General features: G+C 38.9%; 1 protein-coding gene across 5 annotated transcripts in view; it reads left to right on the top strand.

Annotated features, from left to right (window-relative positions):
• Positions 1-2,741: 2,741 nt before the first annotated feature.
• The window catches only part of TANK (TRAF family member associated NFKB activator), a 28,615-nt gene continuing 19,034 nt past the window's right edge, over positions 2,742-12,322 (top strand). Inside the window, exons 1-6 of one of the 5 annotated variants that reach the window (XM_062611068.1) lie at positions 2,742-2,855; positions 3,457-3,590; positions 6,974-7,103; positions 7,778-7,851; positions 10,168-10,276; positions 11,120-11,232. In XM_062611068.1, the coding sequence (XP_062467052.1) occupies positions 7,780-7,851; positions 10,168-10,276; positions 11,120-11,232 (294 nt within the window). In that variant the 5' untranslated portion in view covers positions 2,742-2,855; positions 3,457-3,590; positions 6,974-7,103; positions 7,778-7,779. Of the gene's footprint in view, positions 2,856-2,939; positions 3,043-3,456; positions 3,591-6,973; positions 7,148-7,777; positions 7,852-10,167; positions 10,277-11,119; positions 11,233-12,322 lie in introns of those variants that run through there. The other 4 variants (XM_062611064.1, XM_062611066.1, XM_062611067.1 and 1 more) reach the window with 4 other exon arrangements.

Raw genomic sequence — 12,322 nt, 5'->3', positions numbered from 1 at the left:
TGGGACCACGGTTTAAAAGTTCTGGAAAAGGTTTGAACATCTGACGTGAGCCACCTAGTGTCTGAACGAATGGCGACATTAAGAAGTTAAAGGAAACATTTTAACCTTTCTGACAGCTGGTAGAAGCCAATTTGTACCTATAAGCTTAAAATTGTAGAGACAGGGATCAGATTCAAAGCTTTACTGAAAACACAGCCTTCTGGGAGCTGCTAGGCTCAAGCCTACCTTAAGAGCAATCAGCACACTGATTAACACATCAGTAAAGACTAGGCAAAATTCCCGTTAAAATACCATTTCAGGAGTAAAGTCAATCAGTAAACTGTACAGATGATGTGAGGTATTTAAATAACTGTTTGACTCACTCAGAGCAAACTTTCACATTTTCACTCTGTAAAGGTACCAACTCGTTACTTCTCCCCCCACCCCCCCCCAAAAAAAAAAAAAAAAAAGAAAAAAGTTTCTAATTATACTTATCAAAATAAGACTCTCTCATAGTCTGAAGATAAAGTGAAATAAAATAATGTATGCCTTCACTCCCGAACTCAGCTGGTTTGCAGCTGTTTTTAAGATTACTAGATTCCTAACTATAAATAATTTTTAACTATGCTGATACATACTTGTTCTTCCCAGTTATCTTGTGAAGACTACATACAGGAAAGCAATTCTGCCTTAACAATGACATAAAAATGTGAAATACTGATGTGAGACAGAAAGTCATTACTGGAATAGCTGTAGGGAAGGAAAGCTAAAAAGGTGAGAGCAGAAAAACAAAGAAAAAGAAAGCAAAATGAGGAAGACAAGGACAAAAAGTAACTGATTGTAAAGCAGAAACCACTCTAAGAGTTTAGAGATCGGGTTAGCTACACAATATAAAGTTTATATTATTTTCACAGGTATTTTTCTTTCTTCTATGTAACAATTTATTCAAAGGGTTGGAAGTCTCTAAGAATGTCAGGGTGGGTTACTGTAAAGCTTGTAGCATACGTCTTTTTGTATTTGGGAAGGAAGTGTAAATAAAAACGCTCTAAATAGTGAAGATAGAGAAATGACCAGATTCTCTTGTTCTTTATTGTGAAGGAATATTACGGATAAAGTACTAAGAGAATAATACATGTGATTTGAAAAGTCATGTTTATATATTGTTGCCAGTTTTGTTTTGTCAGGTTTGAGACTTTCACTGAAAATTTACATTAAGTACATTTCTAGAATTTAATAAACAAACTTTTGTTTCTTATAGCATGCAATTATAGTGTTTTGGAGTTGGCATTTGTGTTATGGCTCTACTCAAATTCAGGTAGCCATAATCTTAGTTGATAAATGTTTATCAGCAGATAACACCTACTTTTACTTTTCTGCATATTATCCCTTTTTAAATGCACAGTTAAATTATATTTACACGCATTGACCTGAATTTAAGAATTTAAGAATTGCACGTTTTATTTCAATTACTGAGATAGCCATTACCATTTTAAGCACAGAACTTCTTGACAGGATTGAATAAGAATTTAAAATGTAAAAATTAAAAAAGAAGCAGCAATAGCTTCTTTTTACCTTAAAAAAAAACACACACAAAAAAAAAACCAAACAAAACACTAAAAACTGATTGAATGAAACCTGAATGTCTCAAACACTCTGTCTCTAAAAGAGGAAATTGAATCCCTCCTTTTTTGTAGACACGCTAACACAGTAAACCCTCTCCAAACCTTAACAGTTCATTGAAACCTCACCTGAAGCTCTTGACAGTGGCTAACCAGGAAGTATATTTATTGGCCCATCAAACTACCTGCCTGTAAGTCTCTTTAATCTTAGTACAGACCAAAACGTACCAAAAAGGTTGTTAAAGACTTAGCAGGAAAGCTAAATTATAATAGAAATAACTTTCAAAAGAGCACAGAGAACAGTGCCTGGCCTTCCTGTGGCTATGTTCAGGCTCAGTCCACGGGCTTCAAAGGGCACACACCCAGGGTAGGTAAGGTTGAAATGCAGGTTCTGATCTGTGAGTGTGCAAAGGGGAAAGTTCTGCTCTAGCAGAAGGAACACCACAGCCTGGCTGCGTGGGTATGTTCACCAGGGTTCAGAGATGGCTGAGGCCAATTCAAAATCTGTAATGCTTCTCTGCCACTAGCTCTGTGACTGCACCCTGTGCAAGTACGTAAGAAACGCCTCATTTTCTCCCACCAACTCCCACCTCCTACACACCTTCAGGAAAAACGTTGTACTCATACATGTGACCTAAAGAGAGAAGGGCTTGTAGCAGGAGAAAAATTAAAACTCTGTGTTTCCATTACATTCTTATATATAAAATCCATTGCCTATACGAATTAAATGCAGTGAAGGGAGAAATGCCACCTTAGTAACCTACAAAAGACCCTTTAATCAGAAAGTACTCCGGGCATGAAAAGCGTAATTATGTTACAAACATAAACATTGTTATTTACAAATCACGCTGAATCAGGGAAAGCCTGGAATAGGAAAGGGTCTTTAGGAATCAGCAGTGCAGCCCCTGCCTGAGGGGGGTGCTCGGCTGCAGCAAGTCAGAAAAGGCACTGCAGGACAGATGAGGAGAGCCGAGACGCTCATCCTTACGCGGAGCAGGAGAGGCTAGCGTTGTGCTGCCTCGGCGGCGGGGAGCGCCGGGCCTGGCCGGGCAGCCCGGCGCTGCCGCTGCCCCTGCCGCTGCCCTGACCCTACGTGACCTGACCTGACCTGACCTGACCTGACCTGACCTGACCGGCGCGCGGGCAGCACCGTGGCCCCGTCACAGGGCGGGGAGTGGCATAACAGGAAGTTGGTTCTGGTTCCTGGGTTAGGGTGCTCAGGCAGGAGCAGGAGGCCGAGGGCTTCGTGAGGCGCTCGTAAGTCTGATCCCCTTGTAAGCCGCTCTTCTCCGTCCCGCGGGGGTGCCGGGAGCTCGGTCCAGGAGATGGAGTGCGGGCCGTGGCGCTGGCCGCGGATTCCCCGCCCGTTCCCGACGCCGATTCCCCCTTTGGCGCTGTTCCGCCCGGCTTCGGGAGCGGGGCAGGGGTCGCGTAGTTTGCGCGCGTAGGTGCTGTCGGTGCCCGCGGGAGGGCCGGGGCAGGAATAGGACCCTCCCCGCGCCGCTCCGGGAGGGCAGCGGGGGCGATTGGCGGCAGGCGGCGGAGCAGGAAGCGGTGTGATGCCTGCAGGGATGGCAGCGGCGGAGCGGGGGGTAACTCCAGCGCCGCGGCGATCACCGGCTGCTTCCCCGCGTGTGGGGGCTACCCGCCCTCTGAGCCGTAACTCTGGTGCGGCAGTAGGGGCACTTGCCGGCTCTAGGGGTTTCCGCATCTTCCCGAAGCCGGGCAAAGCGGGAAAGTCGTCCATTCGACGGAGAAAAAAAAAAAAAAACAAAACAAAAAAAACAAACCAAAACTGAAACACCAAATACCGAAGTGCAGTGAGCGCTCAGTCTCTCACAAATTATTACCTCAACAGGTTTCCAGGTCCCGAGATGATGGCAGTGTAACTTGCAAAATATTTCCATCGAAGAAGCTGTTTTGAAAGCAGAAATATGTAGCGAAGTAGTTGCTTCTGGATAACATTTGTGTTCTCATGTAAACCTATGAGAGGTAGGCATGTGTATGAATGTGTATATACACATGGTTAGCTAAAACTTTCTTTCTTCAGAATTTAAGGTGTTTTTTGAGGCACTATGAAAAACTCAGAATGTGCCTCCTCCGTGATCTGTGGAGCTGGGATTTCAGGATGTATGCAGCAGTATGTTGCTAATCTTTGTGTTGGGGCTCTTTTGGCATTTGACTCACAGAAAATTCATATTACTGTTTGTTGGGGGTTTTTTTCCACCTGTGTCAGCAAAATGTTTCTCATTTGAAGCAAGCATTTCACAAGCATCTGCAGGTTTCATTGGATTTGTTTACTTAAAAGTTTGTCTTACAATGTTCGTTATAACCAGTTGCTTTAAAGTGTTCACTCAGAGATGAAATTCTAGTTCTTACTGCCATAGCTCTGGCAACTCAACATTCACAGGTACTCACATTTGCCCCCCCTCACCAAACAAACTCTGGAGCTAATCTCTCTCTAATTCTGTCCCTGTTACAATAAATGCAACATTTTGTATTGCTGCATCTGTTCTGACTACATATTGCTGTTAAATTGTGAAAGTCTTTAGGATCTAATGAGTAGGATCTAGAGTGTCAGTGTCTAAAGATCAGAGTTGTTAACTTTGGCCTGAATATGTTCCAGCTGCTTTATGGATACAGCATAATTAAGCCTCATTAAAGTAGTCGGGATATTTGTTTTGGGTGTTGTTTTATTTTAGGGTTGTTGGGGTTGTTTGTTGGTTTTGGTTTGAATGGATGTAGGGAGAAGGGTAAATGACAAGGAACAGTTGGCAAATTCCCTGATAAATATTGATGCCTGTGAAGGAAAAGCAGGAAAAGGAGCCAGTTTTTCTAACTGCAAGGAGTTCTGGATGTGAGATAGATAGCAGTTATTTATTCCAGCAGCAGGCAGTTCAGGGTGTGACTACAGAGTAGTTTAATCCAATCTAAATCTAGACTACTGCAGTCCTGCCCATGGTTAGGCTCGTGTTCCCACTGCCTGCTTGTGTTGATAGTAGTGCTCCAGCAGCTGCACAGTGAGCAAGATCCAGTTTTACTTCGGGGATTGGATTTTTTTTAGGGGTATTTTTGCTGCTTTTTTGAGGAAGTTACTTTGGCATACTCAACTGTGTAAGCATAGGAATACTAATACCAGTACAAGTAAGTGGCAAAAATACATGGCCAGAGATGAGGTAAGGCAGGAGTATCCCTCGCTGTGGCAAGGCAGATTTGCATCACTGTTATATAATTGTGACTTCATGTTACAGTTTTGAAGCCAGTGCTGCCATTGAACACAGCTTTTTTTTTTTTTTTGAACATTGAACACTGTGTTCACTTTTTGCTAATGTTTTTGCTCCTGTGCTTCTTCCGTGCATTACCATGCCTTTTGAAGTGGTCTGTGGAACTGATCTGCATTAAAACTAACAGCAAAAATACCTCTAGCATTTAGTTTTAAACTGGATTAGTTTGCTGATACGGTTTGCAGTAAAGCTGCTTGTGGAACAAAGGGGAGGGTGAGGTGGAAGCAGAAATGAATGTCTAGGTTATGAGGGAATATAGGACCAATTCTCCCAGTTACAATTCCATCTAAAAGTGTCACTAGTAATGATTTTTACTGCCCCTTTGCAACTGCATCGAGTCTGGATTTCAGGGAGCTACCATTCTCTTTATTTTCCCTGACAAAGCAGAAAATCGGGTGCAGTGCTACAACTCTGCCTGTTGGATCAATTACCCATGGTGCCAGCAGGCCAGATAAGAGCAGAACTCTTTGTTAATACTCATAGTCTTAATCAATCCATAAGTAAAAGGCCGGAAGTTAAGTATAAATTTTAAATACTGTTTTTCAAATTGATATTTGAATTTGCATGAATGAAGGTAATGCCTTCATTTTCTATGAGTCATATGGAGCTGAACCCTGTTCCCCATGCTAGAAGCTGAACAGAGTCTTTTAAGTTCCATTGCAACAATTTTTTCAAGTTACCTTTTATATATACAGGATATCAGCATTTACTAGGTAAATTTTTACAAGTGCCAGGATCCCTAGATGATTCCAAGCTGTTAAAGAATTCACTTTGCCACTGTTAAAGTACAGCCACACTGGAGGTGAGATGTAATTGCTTTTGCAGTACACACACATCATACTGAAGTTTGCGGGACAAAATGGTGCAACATCCATACAGCAGTCTGTTGCACCTTTTAACAAAGTCAAACCACATTTCTGTATTCAGGCATTATGATATGGAAGATGTTCAAGAGCAAGGAAACGTGAAAAAAACCTCCAAGCTGCAATCCTTAAAATTTTGACCAGGGTCCAAGAAAAGTTATCTTCATCCCTTCTTGCTTGGCTTATCTTTTTCTGAGTGCACCACTTTAACATTATCTGTGGTTTATGAATAATCCCAGAGGATAGTGAGAGATGATAGTCGCTGTCCATACTTGTGTACTGTGAGATAACCATCTTTAAATATCAGGGGAGGTGATGTGAATTGCGGGGGGGGGGGGGGGTGGTTGTTTTTTTTTGGTTGATGTTTTATTTTTAATTCTTTTTTTCCTTAATGCTGACACCTGGGGGGGGTTTAGGGTTTGGGGTTTTTTGAGACTTCACTTAACCTATCCTCTCTTGTACTTATGATAAATTTTAATCTTAACATTCATGTAACATTACTGTAGAAGCAAAGGACCTGTGTTTGCAAAGTTCACTCTGACTTGAAGTCCATGACATTTAACAGTGTTGTAGTCTTACGTGTCAAAGTTCATGAGCTGTAGCTTCAGGAATTGTTACTGAAATTGTTCATAAAATGTAAAAAGTGGATAGTATTGTGTGAAAAGTTCTGAAGTCTTGCTAATTCTTACTGGTTTGTACTACCAATTTTTAGGTAAAAGATGTCTTCATTCACCTTGTAGTGTTGCTTGTATTGCCATTTTCAAATATGGCATAGAATAGTTTAGGTCCATGTGATGTAATGTTATTGAGCTTTTATCTTTTTATGACTTAATGCCAAAAGCTGAGTTTGGGGGGTTTTTTTAGTGCCATTTTTTCAGAATTGAGTAAGCATGAAATTGTTGGAAATGTCATAAAATCAGGTAATCGGTGATCTCCATCAATTTTAAGTCTCAGTGCTCAAATACTGTAACCACACATACATTTACACATTTTGTACATCCAAAATTAATCTGCTTTTATTTAGCTTTTGGTTAAATCTATACCTGGACTTAAAGTGAAATTTTTGAGGTGAGCAGAGCTATAGTTCAAACTGTTACATGAGTTAATGCGCAGACATACTGCACATACTACTTGAATTTGATATTGATACAAGTCATGTTATATATGGTTTTAGTTATGCATTTGTGGGTTTTAGCATTCTTTCTTTTTCTTTCTGGTTACTTTTCAGGTCTATGAACTTGACCACCTTTTCAGTGATGAAACAACATTGGGAATTGTGGACAAAATTGGAGAGCAACTTAATAAAGCTTATAAAGCCCATTCACAAGTGCATCTGGAAATTGCTGTTCTGAAAGCAGGCCAGTACACTGCAGGGTAACTCCTTAGGCTGTGAATGTAGTAGGTGGGTTTCAGGTTTTTGACATTTAATTTATTTAATTTATGGGTTTGGGATTTGTTTGTTTGTTTGTTTTAAAGGTAAGAAAAGTGTTGTCTGTTTTGGAGGATTAATGAAGTCTAATATGAACAGCAATGATGTATATAACTTTACCTAACTTTAATGAAGTATTTTTTGGAATTTTCATTTGTTTTAATAAAAAATTACTTTAAAAAATATTAAATAGCTTATATTAAATCATTTTTGTGTTAATGGGAAGATATGCCATCATATGAACTATTAGTTTACTTGATGTGAAGGTCAAAGACTCTAATGGGTTAAGCACTGTGCAAGCTATTAGGAGAACAGAGTTTGTGTGTTGAAACATTTACAGCAAATTCACCTTAAAATTATTATAAGTATTGATTTTTAAAAATAATCATCTGAACAGTTATTCTTTAACTGTGAAGTAGTAGAAAGATTCTAGAGGCATTCTGACCACTAAGGAGCACTTCTGAATTTTTACTTAGTCTGTTGTGGAATACATTACTTCAGGCAGAAAATCTTCTAGAACTTCTCATCATGTATGCCAGCATAATGCAGAGCTGTCATTTTTGGGCTTTGTCATACTCATTTGATCATGTGTATTCTGCTCAGCAATGGAACCTCTGCTGCAGGAAGGCTCGAACGTTTTTAGTGCTGCAGGACTTTCTGATACTTCCATAGAACTGGTAGGTTGGCCTTTTGTTCAGGGGCAGATGAGCCATACTGAGTGTCAAGTTATGGAAGCAGTAGTAAAACTGGGAGCAGGAAAAGGTCTACTAGAAAATATTCTGATATTTGGGCACAATCTTGCTATCCCCTTGCATGGCAAAATAAACTAGCCGAGGCACTGCAGAACAATTATGAAATCAGTCCTGTGTGCAGTCAGCCAGTGTGCAGTCTTTCTATGTTCATAGTCTCTTGGAGCAGTGCTGGGGCAAATCTGTAGCATTTTCTGTACTTAACAAGTACAAGTAGCATGCCAATATGTTTTCTGCTGAAAATTGCAACTAACTTAATCAAAGGCAACATATTTTAGAATGTTTGGGAATCTTTTAAACTCTGTCTCTTATGATGAATTATTAATTATTTAAAGAAAAACCAGTCAAATTAATACACCTGGGTCATCTAACAGTACATGAAAGAAACTTCTGCCTAAGAAGTACAATGTCAGCCATTCTAACGTCTACAGAAGAAAACCGGAGATGTATGAGATAAGCAGTGTTAAGTGAAATGCTTGCAAGATCTTTCTCTGCATTTTCTCTGGTTCAAAAATCAGGAACTAAAGCCTTTCATAAAATATTACTACAAGTTCAAATCTTTGTCCTAATCAAACTTTCACTAGCTGGATTTCATAACTTCAAAAGAGAACAAAAGTAGTTTTTCAAGCATTGATTCTATGATTAGTTGGGCAATTTTTTTGTGGTGTTTTTCAGGTTTTTTTTATCCAAAGCCCTGGTTTTTGAATGACCTTTGTACAGTGCTTTACTCTAGTAACTTTCTCTGTTCATTGTGTGGCCTTCACACAGTGTTGGATTGTCCACAATTCTGTTGTTAACAGTTTACTACTTAAGTTACCAATAGGCCACTTGTTTTGCCAGTCTCTAGAGCTGGGAGCGATGTCAAGCACACAGAAGCCAGAGTCATCTCGGCCAGATGGTGTTTGATACAGATGGATGGTTGGTTGTCATGCAGATCTTCTAGTTGGTAACTTGTTGCTGCCATCTGACTCAAGGAATAATTTGTGCACACTGGCTGTCAAAAGCATCTTCTCTTCTATCTGTTTTAGCTGTCATGTCTGTGCTCTGTACAGAAGTGTTGACAAGACATTGCTGTTGTACATTTTCAATTTGCTTCTCAGTGATTTTTCTGCTTCATGAGGTCTCTTATAGCTGCTGGAGTGTACTGCTCTTTGATCACTTTTTTTCTCTTTTTTTTTAATAAAATCTCACAGCACAGCTCCTACCTGGCCTTCTAAAATACAATTTGCTTGTAGATTTTTTTTTTTCCTTCCTGCTTTACAGACAAACACATTGGGCAGTAAGGGGCTGTGGTATTTAAATGTGACTGAGATTTGAGAATTAGACAGTAGTATGGATAAACTATGAATAGACATGAAAATAATGCCAAGTCTTGTCCCAGGTCACGACCTGTTCAGTAATAGACATATTCTTAATTTCAGGAAAATTCAGTGGATTCCTGTAAGTTTCCTTCCTGGGACTTCACAAGTTTTCTTGCTTGTTTTTGGCACTACTATAACTGCAACATTAGGCATGTGCTAATGAAATAATAGGTTTTGAATACTAGTATCTTCCTGCCACCTGACTATTTGTTCAATTCACTGTCTGTCTAACAGTATTTGTACACTTCGATGGAATGTGAGCAGTCTTACTAGGCTCTGTGTGGCCTGTTTATAGCATGAGATGGAGTATAGCTAGATGAAGAATGGGCTGCTTGCTTGCTTCCCCCCCCATTTTCTAGGTTAGAAAAAAAAGTTACTACATTCAAAGGAACAGGCAAAACTCGTTCATAGGCAGTTAAAGTTACTTACAAAATATTTGTGGCATGGAATAAGCACGACTGTTTTCCATTTAAAATTATCTTTTTGAAAGCCTACTTTTATGTAATTTATTTGTTAGAAGATATGGGAGAAGAGAATTACATCTTTCTGTAGATAAACTAACTGACCAGCATTCTGAAGCATACTAAAATTCTAATTTTAAACCTGATGTATTCTGTGGCTACGTGAAGAATCCTGACTTAAAAGTTACCCTATCCTTTACAACTGCCACAGTTGAAGCAGTTACTGAAATCAGGATTTATTTCCTATGATAACTTTTCTAATAAGTGTAGTCTCAAAAATATGGACTCGTCAAAGGTGACTGTAGTTGGGCTTTCACACAATTACAGTTATCTTCAAAAATCAGAGCTGATTTTTATATGCCAAATAGGAGACCCCTAGTCAAAACAGAATAAGATTAATGCTAATTAAATTATATTTGCAGACAGAAAACTACATGCAGCAAATACGTGAACAGCAGGAAAGGATAGAGCTTCAAAGCAACATTATTGCAAAACTGAAATCACAGTTAGCTGCTCTGAATGCTAATAGAGGTATGTACTCCAGTTTGCATGTTCTTTCTTTTTATGCTGTGTTGCATTGATGAGTAGTTCTGACTTTGTTGCTTCAGTTTTTACAATATACATCTCTCAAAGCCGTATCGTACTTTTCTGTGAACATGAGAGTTAACACAAATGTGCAGTTTCAAAATCTATTTATAAAATGCAACACTTCTGAGGTCTCTCTTTATCCTCTTCAGGAAATTGTGAGATTTTCTTCAGAGGTAGAACCTGCTTACACTGAAGACAAAAATTATGAAAATATGGGTTCAAATTGTTCACTAGAATGAGAACCAAATTTGTTACATATTCTACAATTTTCTGTTACTAAGCTTAGCTCAGGTTATTCTAGATGTGAGTGCTGTGATTATATGTTTTCCTGTTTGACAAGTCTTGTGATGCTAATCTTACTGGATAGCCAAGCTTTACAAACAGGTAATTCTCTTTCAAATCAAATAGTCATTGATGGATAATTTTCCACTATTTGACTGTATTACACAAATAAGAGAAAAGAGTCAAAGTAACCATGTGTTAATCTGCCATGCTCATTAAATATTTATTCACACTAGCCTAACACTCATGGTTTTCATAAATACTAGCAAAGTGGTTGGCTTTTATTTTCAAGTGTATATGTACATTCTTTATTGCTGGTTTAATCTTGCATTGTCTATTAGCACACAATTGGACTTCTCTTGCTTGTTTGATATGAAAGCTTGCTCAAAGAAAATAGAGAACAATATAAGCCTAGCTTCTTTTAATTTTGCTTAGATAGAAGCTGGCTGGGGAAAAATGTAGTGTCAGTCAGCTCAATCAGCTGCTTTTGTTTCTTTTTTTAAGGTAATGTACACCCCTACATTCCAATGCATGAAGACGTTGAAACCTCCAACTTGTCTTTAAGGCAGCTCTCTGAAAAGCTGAATGCAGCAAAGCAAAGAGAAAAACTCTTGAAGGTATGGTTGCCTGCAGTGTGTTTAACATAAGATCACATTTGTGCTGTGATTATACTATGAGAACCTAAGGAGAGAAGTGAGATTTTTACTGCATGTTTTCTAGTACAAGATCCTCACCTGAAGTGCACAAGTGTTGTGCCACTTCAGTCTCCTTAGGTGAACTAAGCGTCTACCTTTGATCTTTCCCAGGGCAATCACTGCTTGGCCATCAAGCTCCCTAGAATAGTTTTGATCATAAAGTAGGAACTTACTTGCTCATTTATTTCTTAACCTGCCAAAACCAATGGTCAAGATGGGGCCTTCTCTTTCTCTCACAAGAGCTCTTCACATTGCAGCTAGCCTGTGTGTTTTTGCAAGGAATGGAGAATCTGCACTCAGAAAGTGGTAGAGTGAAAAATGAAGTAGCCATTGTTCTGGTGATGCTAATGATTTGTTTGGGGTTTTTTTAAATAACCAGTTTTAGTACAATTTCTCTTCTGCCCCTCTTCCCTGCACTAAGATTGTCACTACAGCCTGTTGAGAGTAACAGGCATGAGAGTAAAGCAGTAGTGCAGAATAGATGGGAAATGCCTTGAATGGATTTTGCATATTGAAAAAAGACAGGGACAGAGATGCACTAAGTTGCATTTTTCTTATCCTAGGTCATCCTGCTGTGTTGTTTAAGAATTGTCTTGTAACACCAAATCTCTGATGTTTTAATATGAATCTGCATAACAGAGACCCTGTAAGAGTCATAAAAAGACCCTTATAGGAAATCGGGCATTAGATTTAAAAAGAATTCATTTCAGGATTTGTTTCCTACACCCAAGCTATAAACAAATTAATTATGCAATTCATAGAAATTATTTTTTTATCAGAAATATTAATTTAAAAGTAATTTCATTGGATTGCTGATGCTTGCTTAATTGTCTTGAAGGAATCTCATTTGAGACTAAGCCTCTGCAAACATGTTAAACATACTGTTACCAAAGATTTATATACACTCCTTTTTATAAAAAAAACAAAAAAGGTATTATATAATTTTTCCACACTAAAATCTGTAATCAAAAGATACAATTTCTTTCCCAGTCTCTGCGTTTATTTGGCATAC

Source organism: Pezoporus occidentalis, unplaced genomic scaffold, assembly GCF_034315485.1.
Source record: "Pezoporus occidentalis ecotype Australia unplaced genomic scaffold, CSIRO_AGI_Poc_V1 ctg150, whole genome shotgun sequence".
Lineage (NCBI taxonomy): Eukaryota > Metazoa > Chordata > Aves > Psittaciformes > Psittacidae > Pezoporus > Pezoporus occidentalis.
This window is presented reverse-complemented; position numbering and strand designations above follow the sequence as displayed.